Below are 27,671 nucleotides of genomic sequence, written 5' to 3' on the forward strand. Positions count from 1 at the left end.
AGGAGGCAGAGATGGGGGGTGGGGTGGGAGAGAGAGAGAGAGAGTGGGCCGATGCACACAGGCACACACGTACACACTGAGTCTCACTACTGTTGCTGTGCTTCCTTCCTCATTAGTCAAGATGGAAAGCAGTGTAAGATGTGGTGATACCAGAAAGCAGCACAAGGTCCACAAAACAAACTTTATTAACCCCATCACTGTTGTTATAAACACTGAGGCAGAGAATATATAGTAAGTACAAAAAAACCTCTTCTCATCCTGAAGACAAAATAAGCACTTGGTAAATATTATTTACAGTAAGCCTAAATGCTCAAAGTAACTCAACTGCAATATGGCACCCTCCTCACCTTTACCTCTGTGTTATGTGCATAATTACAGACATCTTATTTAACATTTCAGAGAACTTTTTCTGAACTGGGGCCTGTCTGAGGCAGCATGTTTACAGACTTATCTGGACAACTCAAGGGTAAAACTTGCAAGTATAAGGTTGTACTCTGCATAACCTGTCCAGCTACCTGTAACTAAAGCTGCTTCATACAACATGGCTCATGATCTAAATCCAAGATTTGTTTCCACAGTTACTCCAGATGATACAAATGTACATCGCTTGACACAAACCTTCAGGACAATGCATTGCTTTGCTACAAGCGGCTGGTGCTACACCTACTCTGATATGCAGAGCACTGCCCATAGCTTGGATCTGTGCTCAAGAGGACAAATAAACAGCACAGTATGGGTACCAAATGGGTCAACATCAGAGTATGACTTGCAAGTCTCAAAGCTGTGAGGACATGACAGACCTGTTGTAAGATCGCCCCACCCTGATGACTCAAAATTCCTCTGGCTGTTTTTTTAACATAATCTAAGACAGATACGGTAAAATAAGGCAATGCTGGTTGTGCAGATCTGTGTGTGTGTTGAAAAACAGAGAGAGAGCACAAGAGAGAAAAACAGTTGGTAAGTATTCCAGATCCATCCCATTTGTGTATATTGTATAAAAAGAGTGTCCCTGCTGCCACGTCCGTGCTTCCTGTTAATGTCCACACGTCATGTTGAGATGTGGGTGAATGTACAGATAAGAAGGGCTTCATGTCCATTATGTTAATCTGGTGACTCTTACATGCAGTCCATGGAGTTGTCTGGCATCAGTCCAAGAGGTGGCATCTTTCCTGGTATACAGGACGGAGGGAGCATGCCGCTGATGTTGGGGGACGGGTCGACATTCTCGCTGTCCTCCATCTTGTCCGCCAAGCCCTCCCAGTTGATGTGGAAGCGGGTGACACGGGGGTTGGAGGCTAAAATATTTCTCTGGAGCTAAGAGGATGAAAGCAATGGGTAAAATATCAAAAAAACAAAAACAAAAAAACACTGTGTACAGTGAATCTTACATTTCCCTGAATATAACACATCATTTTCATCAGACCCTCCCTGCCTGGTGTACACCCACATTTTTCAAACTCTACACTGTCTTTATAAAGCAGACTCTCTGTTAAAAATGTGTCTCTGTGTTACCACCATAACAATGTCTAGGTCTGCCATTGAGCAGGTCAAGGGAGTAAATAGTTATTTTCAACCAATTAATCTGTTGATTATAGTAAGGAGACATTGAATATTTTAGTCTTTTAAATGTCAGTAAAGAGAGCAAAATGCCAATCACAGTTTCATTAAGCACAAGATGATGTTTTAAAATTTCTTTTCTGAGAAGCTACAACAAGTGAATGTGTTGTACCATTCCTTGATAAACACTTTAAATACTACAGATTGTAAAAATTGTCAATCAATTAATCCTGATGCAATATTTTTGACACTGTTTTCACACAGTCTCATGTTCTCAGACAGAGTTATGGGTCATTATCTTAATTTCTCAACAACAGGTACAACACTGTAAAGATGGTTTAATGTTTTTTACCCCTTATATTTGCAAAAACATGACAGAGAAAAAAAAAACTAAACATATGCTAAACATATCCTTCATGACTAGTCACATTTGACAACTGACTAATATTCAAGGAATTCACCCCGTGTCTATAAATATAAAACTTTTCTTTCAAAATAATTAGATTTATAATTAAACTATTTGTGTGAGTATCTAAGAAAAAAAATCAGACTGAAATCTCAGCTTCATTGCATCACACATTTTTTGAACCCCTCTCCAAAAGGCAGCATAAAACCACAAAAGATTTACAGTTGACTCACCATTACCTAAAACTAAAAGTGACACCCCAAATCTTTAACATTTAAATGAAGGGAAGGGACACAATATCATTCATGAACCAAACACCACAATCAAATACATTTTTTTCAAAATGCTGGTTTTCCTTAAAGTAGTGTTTATCTATATGATTTGTTGGAAATTGGAAATTTCATTCTGATTCACAGCCAGCAGTGGTTTGTTGCCCCCAAGTTCAATTTCAGAACACCAGAGGGCAGCAGAAAACTGCATATTTAAAAAGACCCTTTTCACAAGTATAGCCCATATACTGTGCCATTTGTTTGTGCAGCTCAGGCAGTAAACATTATAAAATTACATAACAATGAAGTACTGACATCTGTTTTGCAATTCAGTCCAGTACATACAGTTTATTGTGAGCAGTTTCCCTAAACTTCTATGCATGATAGAAACAAGTCACCTTTGAGAGTGTGAGTCTGTGTTTGTGTTACCTGAGTGTAGTCTGGTTTGAGAGGTGGGTTTTCCCGTAGTTCAGGATCTGTGTATTCATTGTTGACATAGTAACCGATGCGGATGAACTCCTGTCCACGGTAGGTGCAGGTTATGAGGACCACAGTGACTCCCACCGCGTCACTCTCTGGAATCAACCCCGTGTTAGGAGCATCAGCCTGAGGGGGCGGACAGCAACACAACGAGAAAGAAATTGCATCAAAGTAAATAAAAGGTATCGGGCTATTACTGCAGCACAGAACTAAAAAACCACACCCAGGAAATCAAATACTTTTTGAATCAGAAATGTATTTAGAAACAGGACGACAGGTAATATATGACGACAGCCTACTCACCTGAAACACAAACATGTGTCTGCCAGCCGGTACCGGGCCAACCAGAACAGAGTCCAGGACCTGGTCGTATTCCTCACTCTCAGCTGAACCTACATAGATGATCTTCCACTCCAGGTCTGAAAGCACACATACAGGACATACATAGCACACAGTGAGAAGAGGGAAATTCTATTCTCCAAAAACTCTCTAGATGCTTGAAGATATCTAAGCACAGTGCAGGTTTTTATACATAAACGAACAGCAGAAAACTGAGACATTTGGAACCACACCATTCACATTAGTTTCCAACCGTCTACAACAGAATAACATCTTCAGTGTGTTTCCAATGTTTGATTTTTGCTCTCAGACTTTGGTGAGAAGAAGAACCATTCAAAAACAAAACCATGACACAGAAGATAGACAGGATCAGTTATACAATGCTACAGGCTGACACAGTCTGACCTTATTAAGCAGATCGGGTGTAGGCCAAACATGATCAATCCACATTAACAAAATAATGAACTGTTTTTCCATCTGTATTAGCTGATTACAAAGCAGATATATATGTTTAAGAGTCTTTGTTCAGATGCAGGTACCAAAAAGCATGTTGTAAGATAAATGAAAAGTCAGACACGTGAGAACATGACACCTCCTTTAATACTTAGGTTATTTTGATGGTAATTTGGCTGTCATATTAAATTGCACAATCTCTCTAAATCGATAATAAAAATACTAACAGTAAAAACAACATATATACATTGCTTCTTTAAGCGGACTTTAGTTGACACTGAAAGTATGCACTGTGTCATCAATGCATCTTCAGACAGTATGGTTTAATCTGATGTCTTAAACCAACAGATAAAGTCTGTCTTATGTTTTTCCCTCAAAAATAAGTTCAGTTAAACCAGACTGATGCCACTTAATATTTTCTATGCATACATGCTACTGCTTAACTGTTGTTTCACCCACAGACTGTACCCCGCGGTTCGCGGCAACTCTTTGTGCTCGTCTATTGCTTCAGTAACACGACGTAATCAACCAATCGGCTTCGCCGAAAAAACCTCGAGGACCGACTCTGAACCAATCACTGCAGGCAGGAGGCGGGGCGCTGAGCACAAACGCGCCAGCGCCAATTTTCAACAACTTGTCAAATGAATTGTCACAAACGAGCCTCAACGACAGCTAATATCACTGTTTCATCTAACAAAACAATGTGCATACCAGTTATTCATGCTGTACCCCATCTACTCACGGGGTATAAGTTACCACATAAGGAGAGTGCGCCCAGAGACAGCTCGTATTTAACAGCTAACATAACACAAACAAACAGTAAGTTGACTAGCATTATACATTAGTTAAAAACAATACCCACCTTCCGGCAAATCTTCCATGCATTCAAACGTTATTTCAAATTGAAACGGATTTCCAAACGGGCTCGGGTTGTCCAGTACAGCAACATTTAACACTTGTACCTTGGCCATGGCGGTAACGTTATCTTCTTCTGAGGCACGTTAATCTGGAAACTAATTAGCTTTATTCTTGCGTGAACAAGTCCGTTTGCCGTCTCTGTGTTTAACGTCCGCTGTCTTCAAGTGTGTGAGTTAAAGTTTCGTTCCTTTATTCTACAAGAACACCAACATCACCCCGCGGCGACTGATGAAGGCGGAAACACGTCACTTTCTTCTTCTTCACCGTCTTTATTTCTGCCAGACTACGCATCTTGGTGTCCTGCTGCCCCCCGATGTTCGTTTGTTAAACAACAGGTCAGACTGATGATAAGTCAAGATTAATGGAAAGGGAAACAATGATTAGCCCTATCATCTGTTTCTACCTCTCATGTTTTACAATTACATTCCAGTCACAGAGGATGTTTTTTAAATCTTAAAAAAATATTGTGTGATGTTTGAAAAACCCAGAAGCTATTTCTAGTACACTGTGAATAAAATAAAAAAATACATTTTTTATACATTAAATATAATAAAATACATATTGTAATAGCAGATTCAGTGTAAAAATATCCCTGTTGCTTTCTTGTATTCATCATGGCGAGACGATCAAATTACTGGATGAAAATTTTTCTGCCTGGCCAGAACCACTACCAGGGAGATCAGACTGTTCAAACAGCTCAATTTTCAAAAAAGAGAAATGCCAACCATCCGTCTAGATATCTCCTGCCTGGTCAGTGCGCTCATTGTTGCTGATTTTTTCCTTTTTCTGCATACTGCAGTTCTCTGGAAACACACAGTGGGCACAAGTTAAATGCAGAACTGATTAAATCAAGTGAGACATGTGCAGTGTATCATGCAGTTCAAACCCTGGATAATGGGGACCCCCTCTTCTTCAAGTAGCCATCTAGCCCTTATTCTTCCCCCATCACTGAAGCAGCTCTATCTGTGCAGCATGCATACACAGTAAACTACTAGGAATGGATGTGCTTTGTGAAGTATGTATCAACTTCTCAGAAAAAATCTTCTCTTAATGTGGTTGTTGTCAGATTTGCAGATATAAGAATGTCTAGTTTTAGCTAAGTCATGTACATACACGGTGAGCATTGCCTCCTCTGCAGCAGTGGTGGTTTCATCCATATGCATAGAAAAGGAGTCCATCTTTAATTTCTTTTGCTAATCTAGCTTGCACTGTGTTGTTGGACCGTGGCATAGTTTTTTTTACTCAACATCACATCACAGTCCTCTCACTCTAGTCAACAATGCATACTTCTGATCTCAAGCCTGCATGAGGTGTGCACATTCCACACAACCCACAGGACCCTAAGGATCTGTTGGCATCGTCCTGATGCCAGACACCACAGGACACCCCCAGAGGTCCTGTGTCCATGGGCCAACACGTCAGATCTATTTTGGCAGCATGAGGGGGACCTACATAAAATGAGGCAGGTGGTTTTAATGTTGTGGCTGATCAGTGTACCTTGACTGAGATTCTTCACAGATGAGTATTTTAATGAACACACTCAAAATGGTGTGGGAATATGAAAGGATGGTCAGAAAATGTTTAGATTAGGGGAACTGCCTTTTCTTGAGATGCCAACAACACTGACAACACAATCCTTGTCCAACAATACAATTAATGAATTTAGTCTTTGCTGCAAGATTCACAGTATTTGTTTGACGTGGCTTTCTTGCTGAACCACAGCACAACATTTACAATAACTTAAAATGCTCCTGTTATTACTGCATGGGTCGTCATATTTTCCAAATCACAGCAGATTGAAATTTGTTTCATTCTACATTGCTGAACTTCCTATGCTTCAGTCCATCAAACTCAACTTTATTAAACTTCTACTTCTGGTTCTAACATTATTATGTAGCAACCAAACGTAATAATCTGTACACCAGACACAGACAGAGAGGTTACATTACATTTTAATGAACACATTGTAACATTGTGATTTTTTTCCCTTACATCTCATAGCAGTGAAAGTTTGACAGAAAAAGAATAAGGCAAAATAGAAACAAGTTTCACTACTGCTGACATCCAAAGAATGCATACTGCTGGACCATCTCCTCCATGCCCAAGCAAGTAGGTCTGTGTTCGTCAGCTTGACACTCTGCCTCTGTGGGCCAGTACTCAACCCAGGTTCTCTCACCGAGCACGTACTGAAATCTGTGGAGAGCAAAGTGAGGAAAAACACATGTTGGTTGCATGACGTGAAAAAGCACAACTTCCTCCTTCAAGCAAAAAAACTGTACATTTATTGATTCTATCAAAAGCAACAGTAACACACACACATTTGTACACACAAAGAACAAACTTACGATTGATTTTCATCGTCTCTGTGAATATCTTTGGACGTGCCCATGAGAAGGTAGGTTTTGCCCTTCTGCAGATCTAAAGCCTCCCTGCAGTGCCGGTAACTGAGGAATGTGCGAAGTTTACCCAGAGGACCCACATCAGAACTTCCTGTAATTGATATGTAGCAGAAGAGAGAGAAGATACTCAAGGATTAAAGGCATAGCTAAAGGAGCAGTACAAAACATTACTGTTATATTCTCACATATTCTCAGTGGGATCACGCTTAAAGGAATAGTTTGACATTTTAGGAAATTGGTGTATCTGCTTTCTTGCTGAGAGTTAGATGAGAAGATTTGATAAAACTGTCATGTTTGAGCAATAAATATGAAGCTACAGCCAGCAGTGCACTGGACTATTTCTTGGTTGGGACCAGTAAATACCTGGAGTCTCCACTGACTGTCTGGCAATGCAAGCTAAGCTGGCCTGCTGCTAGTAGTACTAACGCCGATTTCATCTGCCTCTCAGCGTAAACACAAATAAATGTGCTTCCTAAAAATATCTTAACTTGCTGTGTGCGCCTAGAAGTTCCTGTAAAATTTAAGAAAGAGGCAAAAGAGAGAAAAAAGGTATACCACCATCACCTCCGAGACACACTATTTTAGGCAGTTCAAACATTCATTGAACTTTTCAGGGAGATAAATACCCACCTTCCTTGATGACTTCCAGCACTCGCATTGTGTAAATGTCAGTTGATGTGCCGTCTGTAAATTCGTCCAGTCTCACTTTGTACACTGAGGACAGATAAGTTGGAGATTGTTACTTGACTCGCTCCATTGCTTACTTATTTACTTAAACACAGAAGGCATTTTTTAGATAAATAAAGCTCTACATAAATACACCACATCTTACCATAATCTATTTTGCTGGTCGGTGTACTCTCACAAGATTTAGCTGTGCGCTGATCATTGGTGATTTTGCCCTTCTTCTGCATACTGCAGTTCTCTGGAAATACACAACAGGCACAAAGTGAACACACAACTGATGACCTGATTCACTGATTGGGTGAATGCAGCTGTATTCAGTATGTGGGTGAGTTTTCTTTTTTTCCTACAGGATCCTGTTGCCTCTGACAGAGAGTTCTTATAATTATGTTGCGACCTACTGGTTAACTATAAAAAATTCCACCACCATCTCTGTTCATCTCATTCAATTTTCTCTTTGTCTCAAGCACCTGAAATTCCTTCAAGATGTTCAGGTGTTTATACAATAGGCTGCTTACATCTTCAGAGACTAAATCCTGTTTACCTTCAGCACACGTGCATTCATCATTTCTACAGAGCCTCAGTAGCTGTCCACCTCTCCTCTGTGGATGGTAGAATTTCATACAACGCGTGTCTGCAACAAGGAATAAAAATATTTGTACGATATTTTGTGTTCCCTGCTCGCAGGATAACAGTACACCAGAAAATTCACATTAGATATCTTAAAAGTGCATCTAACAGTAAATGTATCCTTTTTCAGCCTGTTACACTGAAAACGTCTGCAACAATAAATGAATCTTAAAACTCAAATGTGAAATACATATAGTAAGTATGGTTGTGTACATATGGAGACTGTCCTCACCATTATAGAGCATTAATCGTTTGTTCGAAAACATCTAACTTCCTCTGTTTACATTAACCTCTTATCAGGGTACTGACAGATGACCTATCTTGTCATTCAGGCGTCTGGAGGTCTTTGAGACTCACGGTTGTTGTCTTGATGGTCATAATATTCATAGACAGACACAGCAGCTGGTTGTAAGATGCCCACTTTCAGCTTCTGATGGATCCTAAAAGCAACCTGGTCCGCCTGTTTGTTAGAAACCTGCGGAGAGCTCTTTGTTAAAACTTCACCTGTGGACAGCGAGCGACAAACAGCACAAACCCCCACTGATTTTTTGCTAGTAACTTTAATTTTGCGAATTTAAGGAGTAGAAAAATACACTGGACCTTGTTTATATCAAAGAGTGTGGCAATGACAACAAACCTGAACCTGAATAAACCTGAACTCAACAGAGGAGGTAAAATTTGAGATGGACAAAACTGGTGTCTTACCTTGTCCAGGTAGATGATCAGTGAGCCTTTCTCTGACAGGGCTGTGTCCATCTCATACCTTGCAATGGTACGGGCATATCCTTTGGACAACTAAACACACACAAACAAACTTTAATTCACATCCTGTTTCCACAAACACTGACTGAACTCTAAATGTGTGTGTAAGTCTTACTTTGTTCAGATCATCTTTGTTAACGGTGTAGCCAGTTAGCAAACCAATATCCAAGATTGTCATGGTTGCGTTACGCTCCTCGTTCTTATACCTGTACACAGAATTGATAGAATAATTACAATAACAAAAAAATAGACAGGCAAGTGGAAAGCATTGACCTTTAACAAATATCAAATCAAATAACTTTCAGTATCCATATATAAACTTGAGCTACAGTGAAAAGACAGGCAAGAGTGTGATAAAGTTAAGAATAGTGATTCATTATTTGGAAAATTGTAACAACGGTGAGGAAAGGCACACACATAAGGGGTAGGGAGGGTTGATGGCTAGTTAGGAAATGTTCTGTATAAAGCCATGTTATTGTAACACTTGTTAGTATGACTTCTTGGTTGTACTTACAAAACCTCTATTTTCAGCTTGTAAACCATCTCATTTTCAATCATTTTCTCTAGAGGAGCAAAACATGAGATGAGCATTTAGGTTAAAAGAAAACAGACAACAACAACATACAGGAAGAGTAGAGTTACTCCAAAAGAACAACAGATACCGTTTCAAGCTTTCAGTCTTACTTTAACTCCAACATCATCAGGAGCAGGCATGGTAGATGGATCCATTTTTCAGGACAACAAAAGTTAATCTTTGTATTATTAGAAGTTTTTGCCCAACACCTTGCCCTTTTCTGTAATGTTTTTTAGGAATCCGTTCCATGCCATGATGGAAGGAACTGCCAAACGCTTAAAACTCAAAACTTGAAACTTCAACAATGTCTCCTTTTTAGAAGTAAGTGGGAACCAAGTCACCTGGGATGAGCTCCACCGACAGGTTAAACTTTGTACAGTCGCTTTCCTTTTCTTTAGGCAGAGCGTAATACAGCGACACCATCTGTCACATTGACAAAAGTTTATCTTAAAGAATAATTCCATGTTATTGCAACTTGGATATTAATTTCAAAGATTTGGCTATTATTTCTATTGGTAATAACAACATTACTCAAAATTGCTGAGATCTGTTAGTACTAAAAAGAGATCCAATGTGGCAACAAGTGTGGACAGTCAGACCATTTTTCAGGTTTTAAACAAACCTGTGGATGTGTGTCATGTAGTGGGTAGCTACACTGCTATCATGTTGTGTATTTTCAAGATTTTTTGACACCAAACAGTAACTGGTGCTTTTAATTAGAGGGAATAATGATTAAATACCAATTTAGAATAACTATTTAAAAAACATATTATTCTGATGGTCTGAAGTTCACAGCAATACACAAGAAATAATAAACTCAGAACAAAAATGTGTTACACTCACTTGTACTGTTGCTTCTCCTGTCCCTGTGGCAATCACTGTCACATTCTTGTTTATACTTGTAATCTGTTGGGATTTAAGAGATGTATGTATGTGCATATAAACACACAGAAAAACAAACAATCAGAGAGAGGGAAGCTGAGGGAACGTGTGGCTTAAAAGCTGTGTTAGTATTTGAATAGTATTTGACAACTCTGCAGCTTTACTGAGGTGTTGTTTTCAATTTAAGGTGCATTTACTGTATGAGCCGTTCCTGAGGGTTTTATTAGTGAAGAGGGAAGTTTTAGTTGACCTGTGACCTTTCATGTTTGAACTCTCTCTTGAACTCGTACTGGATCTCGGTTCTCATGGTTACAGTAATAAACAGGTTACATATACTGGCAGCAGTTTACCAGAGCTTTGTCACCATGGTGATAATAATAGCTTATTGAATGGTCATAGTTTGGTTAGGTCTAGGCACAAAAACTACTTTGTTAGGTTCAGGAAAAGATCGTGGTTTGGAAGTACCTCCTTAACATTAGAGGACCTTTGTTGTCATGGTTACAGTGTGGTTAAAGCTGTGGAACTGTGATCGATAAAAGAAACAATGTGGACTATTGGTTTCACATGGGAAATGAACAGTGGTCTCCTGTGTTTCGTTGACTGTTCCGTCCATCCCAACTACCTCCTAACGCAGACTTTCTCACTTCTTATACTATGTCACTTTCCTTTGCTCCTGTCATTAGTGCTACAGCCACAAGAGGTTTCCTAACAATAAAAGGAAACTGTGGGCCAATAATAAGCTGCAATAAAATAAAGATCTGTGTTGCAGGGCATTCCAGTATAACTGGAATTCTTCATGCAGCAAGAACTGTATGTCTACAGACTTGTTTTTGAATTCTTCTGCCCTCTAGTGGCCATTAATGTAACTGTATGTAATCATATTGTGTGAGAATTTTCACCTTAGATGTTCTGGTGGTATAGTGGGATTGTCTGTTAAAGTTTATCTTCACAGGGGACGACCTTTCAGGTAACACAATGTCAATATTCACATTATAGTCTGCTTCATTAGCACTGGTCCAGTACTCGGCTATTGCCTGGTACACCATTATAGTAGCCTGGGGAGGGAAATAGAAGCAATGAGGGAGAGAAAGTGAAAGCTAACAAAAATATACACAACTTCACCAAAAAAGAGACTTAATATAAAGTGGATACATAAATATACTGTGACAAAGAGAGAAAGACTCTTACTTGAGTTGTTCCATAACCTCCACCATCCATCTGCTGTTGGTTGAACCATCTGACAACAGGTTGGGCTTCCTCAAAGGCCTTTAACAATCAACATCAAAACAAAGGGTTGAAATCTCTGTGGCTGACAATTTAGGAAATTGCACCACTTATTCAATTGAAAGTAAAAGTACACTTGAATATTATTTATTTTCTTAGGCGGTGTCACATGCACCACTCAGGACATAGCAATATTTGAAACAAAATCTAATGGCAGTTGAGGGGCTGCTCAGATCTCCACTAGATATTTCTAGAGGAAAGAGGCTTTTGTTATCAACCATCAATCCTTTCACTGAGGTAGCATGAATGATGATTTTATTGAAGTGGATGTACTCACCTTGGCCTTGACCAGAGCTAGAAGAGCATAAGCTGTGGCCTCAAGTGTGAAAAGATGTGAGTTACCTACAGGCCAGTGGTTTAACTCTGAAGAAGAAGAAATAAATCATTGCAATGCTAATCTTATTTTATCTATACATACATACATACATACATACATACATACATATATACTTACAGACAGAGAGACAGATAGACACACACACACTACATCTACATCCTATTATCTTATCTATAGACTCTATTGTTTCTCAGTATGGTTAAGAATACTGTTATGTGGCAAAACCTGGAGCAATAAACTTGGAGAGGATCTGGCGGTCTAGTTTGTTTTCATTGGCCAGGGCGTATGATGTCACTGCAGCAGCATAGGCGCTGGTGAGGTTGTACTGACGCCCTTCCAGGTACGCAACTGCTCTGTCCATGCTGTCTTTCAGACCCTGGACAAGGAAAATACAGACATAAAGACCTGTATCAAGTGGTTTAGTGAGTGTCACTCAAATCATCATTTGTCATCACAAATTAACATGGAAACGCATTGATGAATTTCCAGGCTTCCAGGCAGCAGCGACCACAGAAGCTAGACAGAGGGAACCAGCACATCGGCTGATTTTACAGGTTTCTGAATGACACACCTTGTCATCAGCAAAGAACAGATCAGTGAAGACATCTGGAGCAACATCAGCTTCAAGGTCTGATTATCTAGTCTGAGACAATAAACAATGCTGATGATACTATAAAACTTAGCAAATTAATTATGATAAACTGCTGACCATTTTCCCTAAGCTACAATCCACCTTTAGCTGTGTTTAGTGTGTGTGATGAGCAGCAGCCTGTGTGTGAACACACAATGGGCAACTGCCCAACCAAATCTGTTTTCTCTGTTTTGAATTGACTGCACTTGAGTACACATTTCTCAGACATTTCTCTCTGCCGCCCTCCAAAATCTGTTTTGTTTGCTGCAATCACTGCTCCTGTTTCTTCCTTATGTGTGTTCAATGTAAGGGATGGAGGACAGAATCCTCAGTCCTCATTTGTGCAAAAATGTATACAAAAGTTTATCTAAGCTCTCATGAGGTGTAGCTGTAGCTGAGTTAATCAAATATGCATCTAGTCTTTTTTAGTACAGAATTTATTCTTTGTATATCTGCAGTGAAAGGAAAATAACATTTTGTGTAGAAAACTGGACAGATGGAAAATTGGCAGCTACTGTATTCCACTAGTTTTCTGTGAGAACTATGAGGGGAGGTGTAAAAATTGCAAGCATTTGTAAATATATCTTCACTAATTACTACAGAAAAATACTGTGTTCATTTTTAACCATGTTGAATGGTGGACATTACATGTTTTTAGAAAGGTGGGGGAGCAGCAGTGAAAAGAGAGGAAGACATCAGAAAAGAGATAAATAAAGAGGTGAGATTATATATGCATGCACACACACACACACACACACACACATATATATATATATATATATGCAGATGAGGTACTCACATCAACAGTACCATTACATAGTGTGCGTGACTCCTGCATGGCAATAAGGCAGAAAGCCGTCATGGAGACTTCTGAATTTGTGCCTCGCACATCACCCTACACACATATACACAGACATGTCAGTACTTTCACATAAATTACTATCATCTCTCTTTATTCAAACACATAATAGTTAATAATGTAATGGAAAACATGTATTTTACTCTGTGCACACACAATCATCTCTCCATGGATCACTGTTCCAATGTCTCTAAACACGCCATTCTCTTGCTGTGCCTCAGTCAGAAACTTGATAGCATCACAGATGATTTTACTGTCCACCTCTACCAGTTTGCTGGCCATGGCAAACACCTTGGAAACATAAGCTGTCAGCCTTAGAGAGAGGAGAGGAGGACAGGGTACAACAATTTTTTATTTTCTTAAGTGAAATCATCTGTACAAGAACTATACTAATACACTGTCAGTTACTCAGAGTTAAATGAAGATATGCATATTATTTGTGTAGGTGCTCATGCATGCTTCACCAGCTGCTGCCAGCATAATCTGTGAACACAGCAAAAGACCCATCCGATTTCCGAAAGACAAGCTCGTTGTTGTAGCCTGGACACAAAAAATGGGCTTCTCGGTTAAGTTCTCAGTTAAACAAAATATCTGGTATCTGTGCTAATAAATACACGTGTGTGTGTGTGTGTGTGTGAGAGAGAGAGAGAGAGAGAGAGAGAGAGAGCGAGTGAGCCTACCAGTCCTGATGTGTTGGAGGGCTTCTTTACGTCTTTCCAAGCCCACAGTTTCCCACTGGTTGGTTTTGTCCAAATATGTGGTTGCAATGACGGGCAGGGTCATACCAATCATGTTCTGCTCTCCACAGCCTGAAGGCTGCCTGATGAGAGTACCCAAAGACTTCCCACTGATGGCGTTCTCTACCAGTGCACCCAACTGCTCTCTTCCTGTGTGGACATGTAGGATCAATTACTGGATCAACAGGAAGAAACAAAAAAGAAAAGGTCCCTCACAGCCAGGTGTGATGGTCATTTTCAATCAGGAAGAACGACTGTGTCTTGCTATAATTCTAAAACAATACAGAGTTTATTGTACAGGTATTATAGCACATGACACACCAAACTACAATATACAATACATACAGTATATATCTCACCTGTGACAGAGATCAGTGTACTAGTAGGCGTGTTTGGAACCATATCTTTCAATGGAATTTTACTGGTCATAATCTCCTCATGTCTGCCACCTACAGGACAAAACACAAGTTGGGGTTTTCCAAAATGAAAAAAATGACATTTTCTGTGTTTACTAAAGTCCTTAAATAGTAAACTCACCTTTCTTAGCGGGGTCGAGGGTTTTACTCATTACAAATGTGGTCAGTACGCCTTCAGGCTGGAAAAACAACAATTACACCTATTGCAGTCACTGCTGTTTTTGAATATAATAAATAAATATAATTAAAACACTGTATTCTTACAGCTTTAATAGCTGCACCACAAAAGGAGAACCATCTTAATAAGGTTCACCAAGTTCCAAACAGACTCTGTTTCTCTTACCACCACCAGCAGCTTTTTCACGACTCCATCACCAATCCCCATGCCTCTGACAGCTGCTTTGACCTCGATCTCGAGCTGTCCTTCCTTCATGGGAATAACGACAAAGGGTACAGATCGGGTGGTGTGGCTCCCAACAGTGACCTCCTGACGATACCTCCCACGTCTAGAGGCTGCACTGCACACACCATCCTTCTCAATCAGATCCACACGCACCTTGAAAAAGAGAAACAGGTCAAGAGACTGACAAAGGTTTACCCATGAAGTTGAATGAAAGACTTCTACACAGAGTTAATGAAATATAAAGAGATTTCTGTGGGCTGATATAAATTGATCAGCTGCAACATTCAAACCAGTTAACTGGTTTGAATTGTCAGAAAATAATAAACTTTTTTTTAACTCTTCACATTTACATCAATGTAGTGTCACAGGTCAAACAGTAATTACAAGGTCTGATATTCTTAAGTGTGTATTCATTGCTTCCTCATCACTTTACTACTTTACTACATAATTTAGAGGAAACCTATGGCTTATCACACCCTATGTTTTATTTTATGACACTGTACTCACAGTTGCTGAGACAACAGAACAGCAAAATCAGTTGTAAACAAGTCTGTCAAATTTATGTGTTGGGAAAAAGTAAACTAAAATGATTACCCATGCGTAAAATAAAGTGGAAGCTAATCCAGCAAAACAAGCCCACAGTCCGTGTCATTATCTGACTGCTTGTGTTTGCTGGGCCAGTTTTTAGGCAATACTACAACATGGGAACTGGATGGATGGGCCCGCATGGCCATGCGAGTGGGCCAGTGCTTGCTTTGTTGGGCTATCTGAAGGCATTTGACAGTACAGCAGTGTGGTATGGTCTTCTAGTGTGACTGGCAGTACAAACAACTGCTTCGAATTAGCATGAGTCATGTAATTCCTTATTTAAGGTGAAATTAAAAGCACAGAATAAATGTCTACCCTCTCCACCTTTGCTTAAACTCAACTAAATGACATGAACTGCATTAAGATGAAAGCACTTGAATCATTGGAAAAGAATAGCTCAGACTTACAGTGGCAGGATCATCTCTGTAGTTGTGGAGGATTGCCTTAATTTCCAGCTGCTCTCCACGGACGACAGAGTAAGGCAACCGGAGGTCAATGAAGAAGTCCTTCCGCACAATTACCTCTAATGGTTTGGCCACACAGATACCTTGGAGATGAGAGGAGAAACAAATACGGGATTAAGGAAAAGGGCAGCAAAAAAGATCATAATTTTAAGATTCCAGTGGCTATGGGAATCCTCACTATGATGTTTTGAAAGACTGATGCCAATGAACTGCCAGGTTGTGATAGAGTCTTTCAAAGGGAATTCTTTCATCTGGTGTGATGTAGTGCCACTGAAATACACAAGAAAAGCAGTGTAACAGCTTATGGGAATATAGATGTATATATGAATAGCAGCAGCAGTAGCAGCAGGTGTCAGCATAACTTTCAGGTGAGCAGTTTGGCGGCAGGCTGACAGGAGCGCTGATTGCTTAGGTGCACTGCCATGAACTGAAGGGTACATCGGACAGGTTTAGTTATAACAGTATGCCATGTGAGCAGAGGGACAGACTCAAGTTGGCTGCCTACACTACCTCACATCGTTTCATTTATCAGTGTATTTTTTGTGTGCACAGGTTTCAGTTGCCTCACCAGTTGGGTGTATGTTCAGGGCAAGCAGGGAGCGTGACACTTGTCCACAGCCAACTTTCAGGGAACTTGGACCGACTAACAATTTCATCACTTCCCAGGTCATCTTTGTCGTCGTCCTCACCTAAAATGCGATTATAAAAAGTTAGTATTTTTCTCTGCCTGGCAATTTTCTAATTACTGGTATGACCACTGAATGTTCCCACCCCAGCTTTTCCCTCCAACCACTGTCCCCGATTCTTACTGCGTGCCAGTAGGAGGCTCTCTTCTTTCCACTCAGCTCGGTGACTTTCCAGCTTGTTGCAGCAGTGCAGGAAAGCCTCAACACAGGCTGCGTCATCCGTGATGTACTCGCTGCGCCTCTTACAGTTGTATAAGAGGGGGGTGTCCTTCATGCCTTCCAAACAACACTCACGTTGCTTTTTTTCTTCATAGTTACTCTCTTAAAGGCGGTAAGGGTTATGAAGAGACAGAGGTGACAAGGGAGAAATTCACTGTTTTTGTAGATGCAAACACAAAAGCATTTTTAAATAAGAAAAATAAAAAAAGCCTGTCATCCCAGGGTGGTGCTGAAGACTTGAATAGTGGTTGCAGAGGGGGAAATGTGAGAAAAAAATACTGCCTGAAGTGAGAGGGACAGGTGCATGCAGGTGTGAAAACACATGAAAGTTAGTTATTATTGTCGGCCCGCTGATTTGGCCTACTCACCAACAAAGTCAGATTATGTTAGCTCAACCGGGCAAGTAATGTACTTCAAATTGCAAAATGACGTGATTTCTGTGACACCGGCCTTAAACTACAGAGGTTAAACCAAAACATTGCAAGGATGAAGGGGAGGCCCAAACAATTTAGGATTTTTTTTAGATGGCCTGCTGCCCAACAAATCTGTACTGTGATACAGTGAGAGACTGCAGTGCAGTGTGAGAGTGCTGGCAATTTTTTCATACTGCAGATTAACAAATCAACAGGTATCCAACTGTGTATAGTTACTGGTGTATGTGTGCAGTGCTCCCTAACACCCATTGTACAAAAGCTAGGGCTCTATAGGGCTGCGCAGCACGGATCACAGTCAGTAAACAAAAGGTCTGTATACATCATGTCACAGTCACCATTCCAGTCACTACCTGTTTGTCCACAATCTAGAGCGTCTCACCTGTGGCTCATTCATAGTACTCCCTGCTGCTAGGTTAATGTATCCACTAGGTATACAGCCATGCTTGACATGCACATAGGCATGGAGGTTTCTGTGGTTATTCTGACACACCTGCAGGGTGGCACACCCTCTAACACATCTCCCCTCCCACTGAGGAATAATGAGTCACCACGATACCAAACCAGTGCACAGAAAAAACAAGAAGAGCTCTCCTCATTGTGTGTCCTCACCAAAATAGAGTACACAGAATTTTATTGTTTATGTGGCTCTGTCACACTGTGATTTCCCACTGGGATTATTAAAGTATTTAATGATAGTAAGGTTTATGTAACCACTGTCTACCTGTGTGAATGTTAGACACATATTATTTACTATATGCTTATTATATTAGTTTTTATCTGTTTATAATTCATAAAGAATCAGAATATAAGCATTTATTGGATATCTTAAAATACAGGCCCAGACGACTGGGGGTTCACAGATCCTTAGATGTGAAACAGTGTAGTTATTTTTTTTTAAAAAAACAATATAGAAGCACATGTGGAAACATCTTACCTAACATGGTTCTGGTTTCCAGGATAGTGTTGGCTCGTTTTCTTCTGCTGTGAGTCGGACATTTCAATTCTGGAAATGGAAGATAGAGTAGCTCTTAAACATAACTCAACAAGTTTAAGAAAATAAAGAAGAAAAAGAAGAAAATAACTTCAGTGCTGCCAGTGCTGTTACCTACAACATTGCTGTCGTTTTCTGCTAACCTGCTAAATGTAGGGAATACAAACAAGTTCAGTAGAAGTGTATTGCCTTGTCAGAAGTGCTGAACATCCACAAAGGCCTAAGGGTTGACTGTTGGGGAGGACTTCTAGACTGCCAGGTACAGATTCAAAGCAACAAGTTTCAAGGGATTATACGTAAAACAAATCCTTTATGGACACACCCATTGTACAATTGGGGAGTTTTTAAAGGACCCATGTGACAATCAGAGTAGAAGTGCTTCACCTATCTGGCTAGATGTGGGAGGTGAGTGGTTGTGCTAGAGTCAGTTTTAGTTAAAGAGCACAAGCAACAATTCTGTTTTGGTGGGAGGAAAGCTTAAGCTGAATGAGTGAGAGCAGAGCCATTTTAAGGGGCAAGATGAAGTCAAGAGAGAGAATGCTGTTGAATGGGAGACAGAGAGCTACTGAATGAGAGAAAAAGCAATTAATTTGCTTGATTGTTTCATCACGGTCACTTCCTAAAGAACAAATAAACTTGAGACACTCTGTCATGCTTGATACAAAGTATTATCTTTCTCCCCCTGGTAGGCATTTTGAATAGTGCATGTATTTTCCCTTGTCTTTTCTGGGTTCAAGGCTATTCATTTTGTCAAGTAATGTTGCTAAGTCAGACAGTTTTTTCAGAATCAGACAAGTAGAACGAGAGAGAGGAATGAAACCTTGAGTGAAGAGGTGTCACCTTGTCTGTAGGAAGTCCCAGAGGCCACGCTGGACTTAAACAACAGCCCAGCATCGTAAAACACACTCATACTGTCTCTCCCTCCACCTGGTGTGCAGCCTGTATCGTACTTCTCCACTATGTCCCATACCTGAGCAGGGTCATATACAGAAATACAAACAACAGTGAAAGATCTATTCTGACATGGCATAAGGAACATCAACTTATGCGGTTATGGTGGAAACACTTCCTCACCTCTCTTAAACTCAGCCCAGGCCTTTCAACTCGGACAGGGCAGGAGAGATCATTTATGACATATTACACTGTAATGTTGAGCATATTGCAAAGGAAACAAGCTATAAGAAAAGTTCCCCCAGCTGTACTGAAATGTTTCAAGTGATACATTTTTCAGTATGAGGGCTCTAGAGACTTAAGGGCAAAGCCTTGATGACTGAATAATCATCTTTCTCCCTCTGAACAGTGTCAGAGGAATCAAGCCTGGTGGTGGATATGCCTACACATGTAAACAGCTGCAATTTAAACAGGTTTTTAAATGAACCCCCTTTAAAATATTTTCAAAGATTGGATAAAGTAATTGCCTTTTTCTGGGTGAGGCGGTGCTTGTTGTTCAGGACAAAGACACCTTTGTCAACTGCCACCAGTCCCACTGTGGCCTCTGGATCTCCAGTGACCTTCAGACCAAACTTCTTGCCAGGCTCATAGGAGTGCCCAGTGGTTGGCTCCAGCTTCAACTAAAGGAGGACAAAAGGACAGTGAATGAGACGATAATTTGTATTTGTTAAAACAACTGGATAAAAACCACAAATGTATACATATACTTGCATTTGTGCCTAGAAAAATGCAATTATCAGTGTTGTGTGTCTCACCGAGCCCATGCAGGAGTCTTTGACATCCACCCAAACAGAGTCTGATACCACTTCGTTATCATTCGTATGGTAGTAGGCGATGATGCGAAACGATGGCAGCATGTCTTTGGTAACAGGGATTGTTATGGCTATCATTGTTCTTGCCTTCTGATGGCCATATTTCATCAGCTGACCTTTGCTCGAGATCTAGGGAGTGACAGAGATTTAAATATCAGCATGTTTTCAACATACACTGCACAAGTTTGTGGGAAGCAACATGCATGTTCAAAATGAACACATGCACAGGTGTAAAAAGTTACCAGGTAGGTGACATCATTTTGTGCATTTTCTGGCTTGTTGAGGTTGAGGTTGATCCTCAGGTTTTTTCCTAACTCTACCTCAGGTTCACCCACCCCTGTAATAATGGCATTGCACATTTTAGGCTAGCTAAACATCAAAGAGGTCTTATACAAGGCAGTTAGACAGCGCTGCCACCTTCACCACTGTCACCACCATCTCCATGTAACCATTTGATTCTTTCAAGAGGTTCCTTACCTATGTGGATGTAACTGTTGGTTGCAGTAGTATACGGGTAAGCTGTCATGGTAGCTGATGTTTGAGGAATATCATCAACATCAGTCTTTGCCTAAAATTAAAACGCAGGTTAGCATGTGCACACTGTTACGTATGTAAGGGCCTGTGACTATTCTGAGCACTCACCAAACATCCAGCTACAACTCAACTACAACTACTAGTTTGATCTTTGTTGCTTATACATAGCCACATTCATTTATTTTGGCCACTGTGGGACCACTTCACAGCCATCACAAGTCACTGTCTCACAAAACAGATATGACTTACACCCAGCAGTCATGAAACAATAAAGCATTTGGAGTTATCAGGATTTAGTTTAGTTTAGTTTTCTAAAGATGACTTTAAAGTAAAATAGTTTTTAGACACTTACAATAATTGTCAGTGGTTCGACCGTTGGCTCTGTATTGATGGTAAGTCTTGCTATGCCGTTGTCCACAGTTAAGCCACGAGTCTCTTCTGGAAACACCACCACTGGAACACTTTTTGCCGGAGTCCCATCAGGATTCAAAACTTCAACCTGCCATAGAAAAAGAAATTGAGAAACAATGAAACAGACGGTGAAACAGTCAGAGAACATCAAACTATCTAATAACACTGTATGATTGGATAAACTCTGTTAAAATGCAGTAGCTGTGCAGGCAACATGCATATAATAATGACCCAGTGTGGCGTGAATGTAAGGTTTACTGTGTGTCATTTAAATAAAAGAGGATATTTTTAGTTCTCCTATATGATGTTAGGTCACAGGTAGCACTGGTAAAATTATGTATTTTAAGGATGAGGGGATTTCATTACCACTAAGTCCTGTGGCTGCACCAGCAGCTAATAGACCATGTACACAAGAAATGCCTTGTTTGCCAGCCAAACAGGGGATATCCCTGAGGCACACCTCTGTCCTCTCTTTGTCCTCTTCTGTGCAATCTACTCACCAGTCCACCTTTACAGCCTCATTATGTTTATACTCACATTCTTGCAAACTATTGTGTAATTTGTTTATAGGTTTTTACTTGTGTCGACTGTATTTAGTCTTCAAAAATCATAAAAGCAGTGTTCATTTGTGAAGATCTTGTTGAACAAAATCATAAACTTTGTTTATACTAAACTTTGGTCACTGAACTTATTTTCTGCAATAATTGAAAACCCAATGGAAAAAAAACCCTTTGGCTTTTTGTCAAGGGAACGAGAGTGATGCCAACTTCAAGGCTAGCCAACAAAAATACATCATCCCTGCACCACTCTATTATTTTCATTTTACATACATGTAAATGTGGACATTACCACAACATCGAAGGACATCCCTGGTTTGAAATATCCGGGCGTTTTCTTGAAGTGTATTGTGTAAGGTGATGTGACTATCCGGATATTTCTCAGCTCTGCCTCCACCATTTCACCACCTGTACAAAGGTACATGAAAATGCACACAAACACAATACAGAAATATTTTTAAATCTCTGGTCTAGTTTGAATCATTTCTGACCATTTAATGAAACAGTAATTCCACATTCTGAACACAATGTACTTATCTAGACGTCTTTACTTTCTTTCTCTTTCTTCTTTTTGAGACAATCATAATAAACATTCATTATAAATTCACAAACACAGTCTCTTTTTCTTACCGCTCTCTGTCAGCACACTGACAGCTACAAATATGTTGCTGCCCACCAGGCTGTTGATGTCCTTGGTCTGTGTGATGTGCTCTCTGATCAGTTTCACCTTACCCTGGCCTTCCTTGATCTAATGTGAATAATATACAAATGCACTTGAAATGCAGTAAATGAATGCACCATGTAATTGGTAGGTGCTTTACTAAATGTTATGAATGTAGCTATGGTTATTGGCCTGCAGCAAAAGAGGGACTGTGTGCTCACCGGGACTCTCTGAAGGGAGCTTGGAAAGCTATTCCTTTGATTGTTATGCACAACCCCAAATACCACGTATGCTGTACCATCCACCTCTTTACCAAACAGATACCTAAAACCACAAGAGAGGGACATGTTTAAACCCACAATGCAGTAACAGAACAATCAAAATGCAAGTGCTAAAAATGAAACAACAATAAAATTAGAGAGATAGATACTATACTTAAGTACATATGTACATTTATATACACACATCTATGTAAAACTAAGCAAGATCTCTTATGTGGAGCTGCTCTGGCAAGAGGGACAAAACTCCTGCCAAAGTCCTGTGATTAGTGTGAGTACAGAGTACAGTATCCCAGTGCAGTTATGGGTGAGTGCCCCAGGACAACCTCTGAATAACACCTTTGGTTTCTCCTCTAACCCCTCCATTTACTCTCTCTAGAAAGCAACAAAACAAAAACCTTCACATACATAGCTTTAATGTTGATGGTGAGCTCTGGACTGTCCACATGGAAGAAGGGGCTTTCAGATGTCAGTTTCACCTCAAAACTGGGCAGCACTGAAAAATTAAATGCATTTTATTGTGTGTCCAAAATCAGGTGAAAACTGAGTGAATGCTGTTTATTTTACACTAAATAACAGTTCAGGTGAAAAGTGACTCACCATATTCTTTGACCTCGAACTCTGCACAGTAACTGTGCTGTGGGTTGCTGGCGAACTTGGCCACCAGTTTCCAAACTCCGAGACTACACACACACACACACACACACATAATGAAGTATGTCCATGGTGCACTACTTTCTGCTAACAATCCTAAAATCTGACACTGATGCACAATGATGATGATAAATGAGTGTTCAAAATCCAAAAGCTGGCGACTGAGTTAACTCTTGCGAGTCCACTGTACAGGAAGTAGGCCAGTAAATGGGTGAATAAGGGGTGATTTTGGGCAGAGTCCTGGCGTCTGCTGGTTACCTGGCAAAAGGCTGTTTCAAAGATAAGCTAACCATCCTCTGTTGCTTTACATTTAATTGACAGATAAAAGAGTTGTATTGATCTTCTCATCTAACTCTCTGCCAGAAAGTGAACAAACAACTTCACAAAATGTTATTTAATACATTAAAATATGTCATTTTAATTTTAAAGTTTAAAGTTACCGTTTAGCTGGTCTGCTTTAGTTTTGTTTTCTTTGTTCCCCCATTGTGAATAGATAAGCAACTGTCTCATTTACTGTATTTATGTAATAGGAAACTGAACTCTCAAAAACAATGATGAACAAAGTCTGTCAGACTATTGACACTTAACGTTATAATGTTAGCAAATGAAGTTACACTCACAAACCTCTTAGGTTTAAGTTTATATCTCCTCTCCTCTCAGTTGTTCTTAATTAATATTTATAAATTAATATTTATTCATTAATTTGTGTGATGTTTCTCTGCACACTGTATGACTAAAATAATCCTTTATTAGTAGTCCAAACACTATAAACAGGCAACATAAACAGTATAAAACATACCATAAACATGTTAAAATACACTTTAAACATACAATATACTTGTGACTGAATTGAGCTGAATTCACCTGTTGCCCATGTTAAGATATTAATTTTAAATTAAATTAAATTAAATTAAATTAAATTAAATTAAATACTCACCTGACAATTTCATGGAGTTTGTGATCTCCAGAGTGGATCCCTGATTTTGGAGAGACTGTGCCAAGAGATACAGTGATGCCTTCAGGAGTCTAAAAATAAACAATATTAAGCAACCACTGACAGTTAGTCTTGCCACTTAACAAATAAATGAAACCATAAAACCATACTGCAACAAAGACTTGTCAACAAATCATTTGTCTGATCATCTCCTTGACTGACACTTGGATATTTGGAAAATGTCTCAGAGAGAAGAGGCTGCCTTCAAGTGTGGAGCTCACCCCCCGGAGGGTATTTATCTTTTACAGTGAGTGGTGGGACAGCTGTTACAAGAGATCTACATGAAACCTAACATAGGAACAAGGCTCAGTGAATGTGTTTTTGTCATTTTAGCAGCATGAAGGAGACAAAGGTAGAAGTATGGAAATGATCTGTCATTGAGCAGTGACAGAAGATTAGAATATCTCTATTGATTCTTATCAGAGAAGCAAATACAATTCAAATACAATACTACAATACCACAATCTCAATGGCAATAGAGGCATCAGTTGTGTCATCTCTCTCCACGGGCTCCATGCGCGGTGTCACTGCAAACATCCTGTAATGAACTGACAGGAAGAGAAACAGGTTGATTTTGCTGGTGAAGTTTGAGTGTATTTATTTTAAGTCATGTGACTCTTTAATCTGGTTTTACTCTTTCACATACAGTGTGTCAACACAATCATCCATTTATAAAAAATCAAAAAAGCCTTAGTCAAACTAATATGAATAAATAGAGATTGTGTTTCTCAGTACTGATGTAGTACTAGACTCACCTATGCTGTTGGGGGTGTAGAGTGTCTTGTCAGTCTGGATGAAGATGTAACCGGACTGGAAGGACACTAAGACCACTTTCTCCAGCAGTTGGAGCTCAGGGAACTGAGCTTGCAGGTAAACATACTGTTTCATATTTGGTTCTTTATTGAAGGTTTCAGCAGGGATCTGTAACCGGTATGAAGAGACAAGATGAAGAAACTGTAGGGTATGTTTGAGTAGCAGAACAGGAAGTGCATTTATAGACATTAAAGATTTTAATGTTGTCTGTGTGAGTGGCTGTGTGGGAGTGCGTGTCTTCTCTTGTTTGTAGTCTTGTAAGAAAATAGATCACTTTAGATTAGATTATGAATGCAGAGTATCCAAATGCTGTTACTCAGGCAAAACTAAGTATATATATATATATATATATATATATATATATATATATATATATATATATATTAATATAACTAATAAGTTGTGGCATTGACTTCAGCAATGTATCTATTAGTATTTCTACATTACTGTAATTTGTCCAAAGCCCTGGAATTTGCCCCTCTTGGTAAGGGTCACAGATTTGGTTTGTAGCCTCAGGGTTTTGGTCGGATGGTTCATCACTCTAATTTCAACTGTGACATCATCATCACCACAGCCCTGACACTCCACAAAGATGTTCTCCGATGTTCCTATGCGCAACACGTTGGGGGCAGTCATCACCATCCTGCAGAGCAGTGGGAGAAGAGAAAGATAGAGAATGTAGTGACTGTACAGACACTGAAAAACACATTCATTTAGCAGACGCTTTCATTCAATGCCACTTACAAGTGAAGTATAAACCAAGCCACAGTAGTGTGTGTGAATAACTGCCACAAAATTCAATTCCATGAAGTATCATATCAAGCAAATGACAAACGTAACTTTTTAAAAAAGAGAGATAGATAGCAAAGAATGTTTTTCATGCACATGCATTTCAATCAAATTTAGCCAACAAACTGCCAACACATCCCATTATGAGAGTAAAAATCTATGTATATCCTTCTTCACTGTTTGATTTGCATTAAGTCTAGACTTGATGCAACACAATGAGTGGTCTATTGATTATCCTGAAGTATTTCAACATTATTCTGGACCTCTGTTTGCTGTGTCTGGTGTAATACATCACTGAGCAAACTCCACATTATCTTGACACAGAATGCAAACTGGACTGCAGCTTCTTATTATGCAACACACACAGGTGATATGGGTTTGAGCTGAACTAACATTTGCTATTTTGAATCTTGACCCTATATTGATAAGTCTTCAAGTACAAGTAATCCCTGGCCTAACTGTTCCTCCAATTAGATTTTCTCAGCTACTTTTGTGCATTTTCTGAAACACTGTTACAAAAAATCTAAACATTAGATATGATCAAATTGTGTAAAATGCCACACTGAAGCTGTGTTTCAATATTAAATGACTCAGTCAGTAACTGCATCGCTGCTGCAAAACACAGATTTCCCTTTGTCATTGCACGCCATAAGCCAGTAAAGACAAACATGTAAGGAAATGTGTCAAAATGATTGCTTCACTCATACTGTTTCTGGATTTTATTTGTCATTGATACATCAAATCCCCCTTAGTATCCATCAATACTCCTTTCAGCAAATGCTTGTTTTCAAATTCAATATACAGTACAAAAATGCTCTGATTTGTGGTGCTTGAGAAATATTTAATGAGCTGCATTTGTGAATTTAGTAGCATGCAATCTGTTCCCAATCAATTCCTTTCACATAATGACAATCTCTGATCAGTAAAATATATTATATATATAAATATATTATATATTAAACATTTGTGTTATCAAGGTCATTTGTGTCACCAATTCAATATTATGCATGTAAGAATATACACAATGAGTCTACTGAAACACAGATACAGTGTCACCAATTTTGATGAAAAAGACTAACTCTCTGGATCTGCGTCATTTGAAGACTCTGTCAGCAATAAGATATACTGTTTGATCCATTTAAAAGGCGTTTAAATAGTTATTGTCAATCAGCAGTATGCCAGAGCATTTGAAAAAAAAAACAAAAAACTGTTTCACCAAAAACAATATGAGCACTGAGAAGAAGGGCTGAAACCGTTTAAGCTGTGTGTATAAAGGTAAGGCAGATCTACTTACAGTGGAGCTCCATCTGCCAGAGAACTTAGAGAGGAAAAGGCCAGGAAGACCAGCAGCCACAGCTGGATCTGACACATCCTCCTACCAGATCCCATATCTGCTGTTATTCTCAAATCCCACTCTGCAGCACTCTCCTTTTATCCACTCACTCTCACTTCCTTCTGCACCTCCTTGTGGTCAATATCAAGCATATTAATATGACACAATAAAATAAATCAATGAAATATATGATGTAACCAAAAAATTGTGGCTTGTGTTAAAACTGCTTTTTTGTTGCTAACCTGCATACCATATACCTAGAAATGTTACTAATACTTGTCATTTAACTCATCTTTTAAAACAGTGAATAGTCCCCAAAATATATCATGGGTCAGCAGGGGTACATTGGGTCATCAAAAACTGTGACATTGCTGTGCCTGAAAACTGAACAAAAATACACAGATCAGCCACATTAAAAGCACTGACTGAGTTAATAACATTGATTATCTCATTACAGTTCAATGTTGCTGGGAAACATTAAA

The 27,671-nt window shown here is 39.4% G+C and overlaps 2 protein-coding genes and 1 long non-coding RNA gene across 3 annotated transcripts in view; 1 reads left to right on the forward strand and 2 right to left on the reverse strand.

Annotated features, from left to right (window-relative positions):
- Positions 1-167: 167 nt before the first annotated feature.
- Positions 168-4,678, reverse strand: asf1bb (anti-silencing function 1Bb histone chaperone). The gene is made up of 4 exons (XM_018679793.1): positions 4,367-4,678; positions 3,016-3,131; positions 2,662-2,838; positions 168-1,314 (listed from the first exon to the last, which is right to left on the reverse strand). The coding sequence occupies exons 1-4, from the start codon at positions 4,473-4,475 to the stop codon at positions 1,117-1,119; spliced, it is 600 nt and encodes a 199-aa protein (XP_018535309.1). The 5' UTR covers positions 4,476-4,678; the 3' UTR covers positions 168-1,116.
- Positions 4,679-5,248: 570 nt separating this feature from the next.
- The window catches only part of LOC127142495 (uncharacterized), a 43,709-nt gene continuing 21,286 nt past the window's right edge, over positions 5,249-27,671 (forward strand). Inside the window, exon 1 of the long non-coding RNA XR_007813284.1 lies at positions 5,249-5,816. This is a non-coding gene — a long non-coding RNA (uncharacterized LOC127142495). The remainder of the gene's footprint in view (positions 5,817-27,671) is intronic.
- Positions 6,357-27,317, reverse strand: LOC108885436 (complement C3). Its single transcript, XM_018679795.2, has 43 exons — positions 27,151-27,317; positions 25,515-25,710; positions 25,010-25,175; positions 24,714-24,802; positions 24,198-24,286; positions 23,207-23,289; positions 23,015-23,102; positions 22,550-22,652; positions 22,298-22,415; positions 21,960-22,075; positions 21,052-21,198; positions 20,643-20,733; positions 20,408-20,502; positions 20,109-20,294; positions 19,821-19,973; positions 19,243-19,372; positions 18,346-18,414; positions 16,882-17,079; positions 16,641-16,761; positions 16,251-16,342; positions 16,016-16,155; positions 14,961-15,173; positions 14,739-14,796; positions 14,561-14,650; positions 14,145-14,351; positions 13,929-14,004; positions 13,621-13,777; positions 13,405-13,500; positions 12,200-12,350; positions 11,915-12,000; positions 11,542-11,619; positions 11,253-11,408; positions 10,315-10,377; positions 9,813-9,894; positions 9,412-9,460; positions 9,013-9,103; positions 8,841-8,930; positions 8,493-8,610; positions 8,050-8,139; positions 7,654-7,746; positions 7,452-7,535; positions 6,768-6,912; positions 6,357-6,615 (listed from the first exon to the last, which is right to left on the reverse strand). Exons 1-43 carry the CDS (start codon positions 27,243-27,245, stop codon positions 6,474-6,476), a joined length of 4,980 nt encoding a protein of 1,659 aa, XP_018535311.1. The 5' UTR covers positions 27,246-27,317; the 3' UTR covers positions 6,357-6,473.

This window comes from Lates calcarifer, linkage group LG5 (assembly GCF_001640805.2).
Source record: "Lates calcarifer isolate ASB-BC8 linkage group LG5, TLL_Latcal_v3, whole genome shotgun sequence".
Lineage (NCBI taxonomy): Eukaryota > Metazoa > Chordata > Actinopteri > Centropomidae > Lates > Lates calcarifer.

What these genes read in the sequence shown, in the direction of transcription:
- LOC108885436 (XM_018679795.2), bottom strand. Translation starts at nt 27,245, where the DNA reads ATGGGATCTGGTAGGAGGATGTGTCAGATCCAGCTGTGGCTGCTGGTC. An exon ending in TGATCCATGGAGAGATGATT is followed by an intron (nt 13,501 to 13,620) that starts GTGTGTGCACAG and finishes ATATGTGTGTAG; the next exon opens with GGTGATGTGCGAGGCACAAA. An exon ending in GTCGGTGGAGCTCATCCCAG is followed by an intron (nt 9,461 to 9,812) that starts GTGACTTGGTTC and finishes TTGCTCCTCTAG; the next exon opens with AGAAAATGATTGAAAATGAG.
- asf1bb (XM_018679793.1), bottom strand. Translation starts at nt 4,475, where the DNA reads ATGGCCAAGGTACAAGTGTTAAATGTTGCTGTACTGGACAACCCGAGC. An exon ending in CATGGAAGATTTGCCGGAAG is followed by an intron (nt 3,132 to 4,366) that starts GTGGGTATTGTT and finishes GTGTGCTTTCAG; the next exon opens with ACCTGGAGTGGAAGATCATC. An exon ending in GACACATGTTTGTGTTTCAG is followed by an intron (nt 2,839 to 3,015) that starts GTGAGTAGGCTG and finishes CCGCCCCCTCAG; the next exon opens with GCTGATGCTCCTAACACGGG.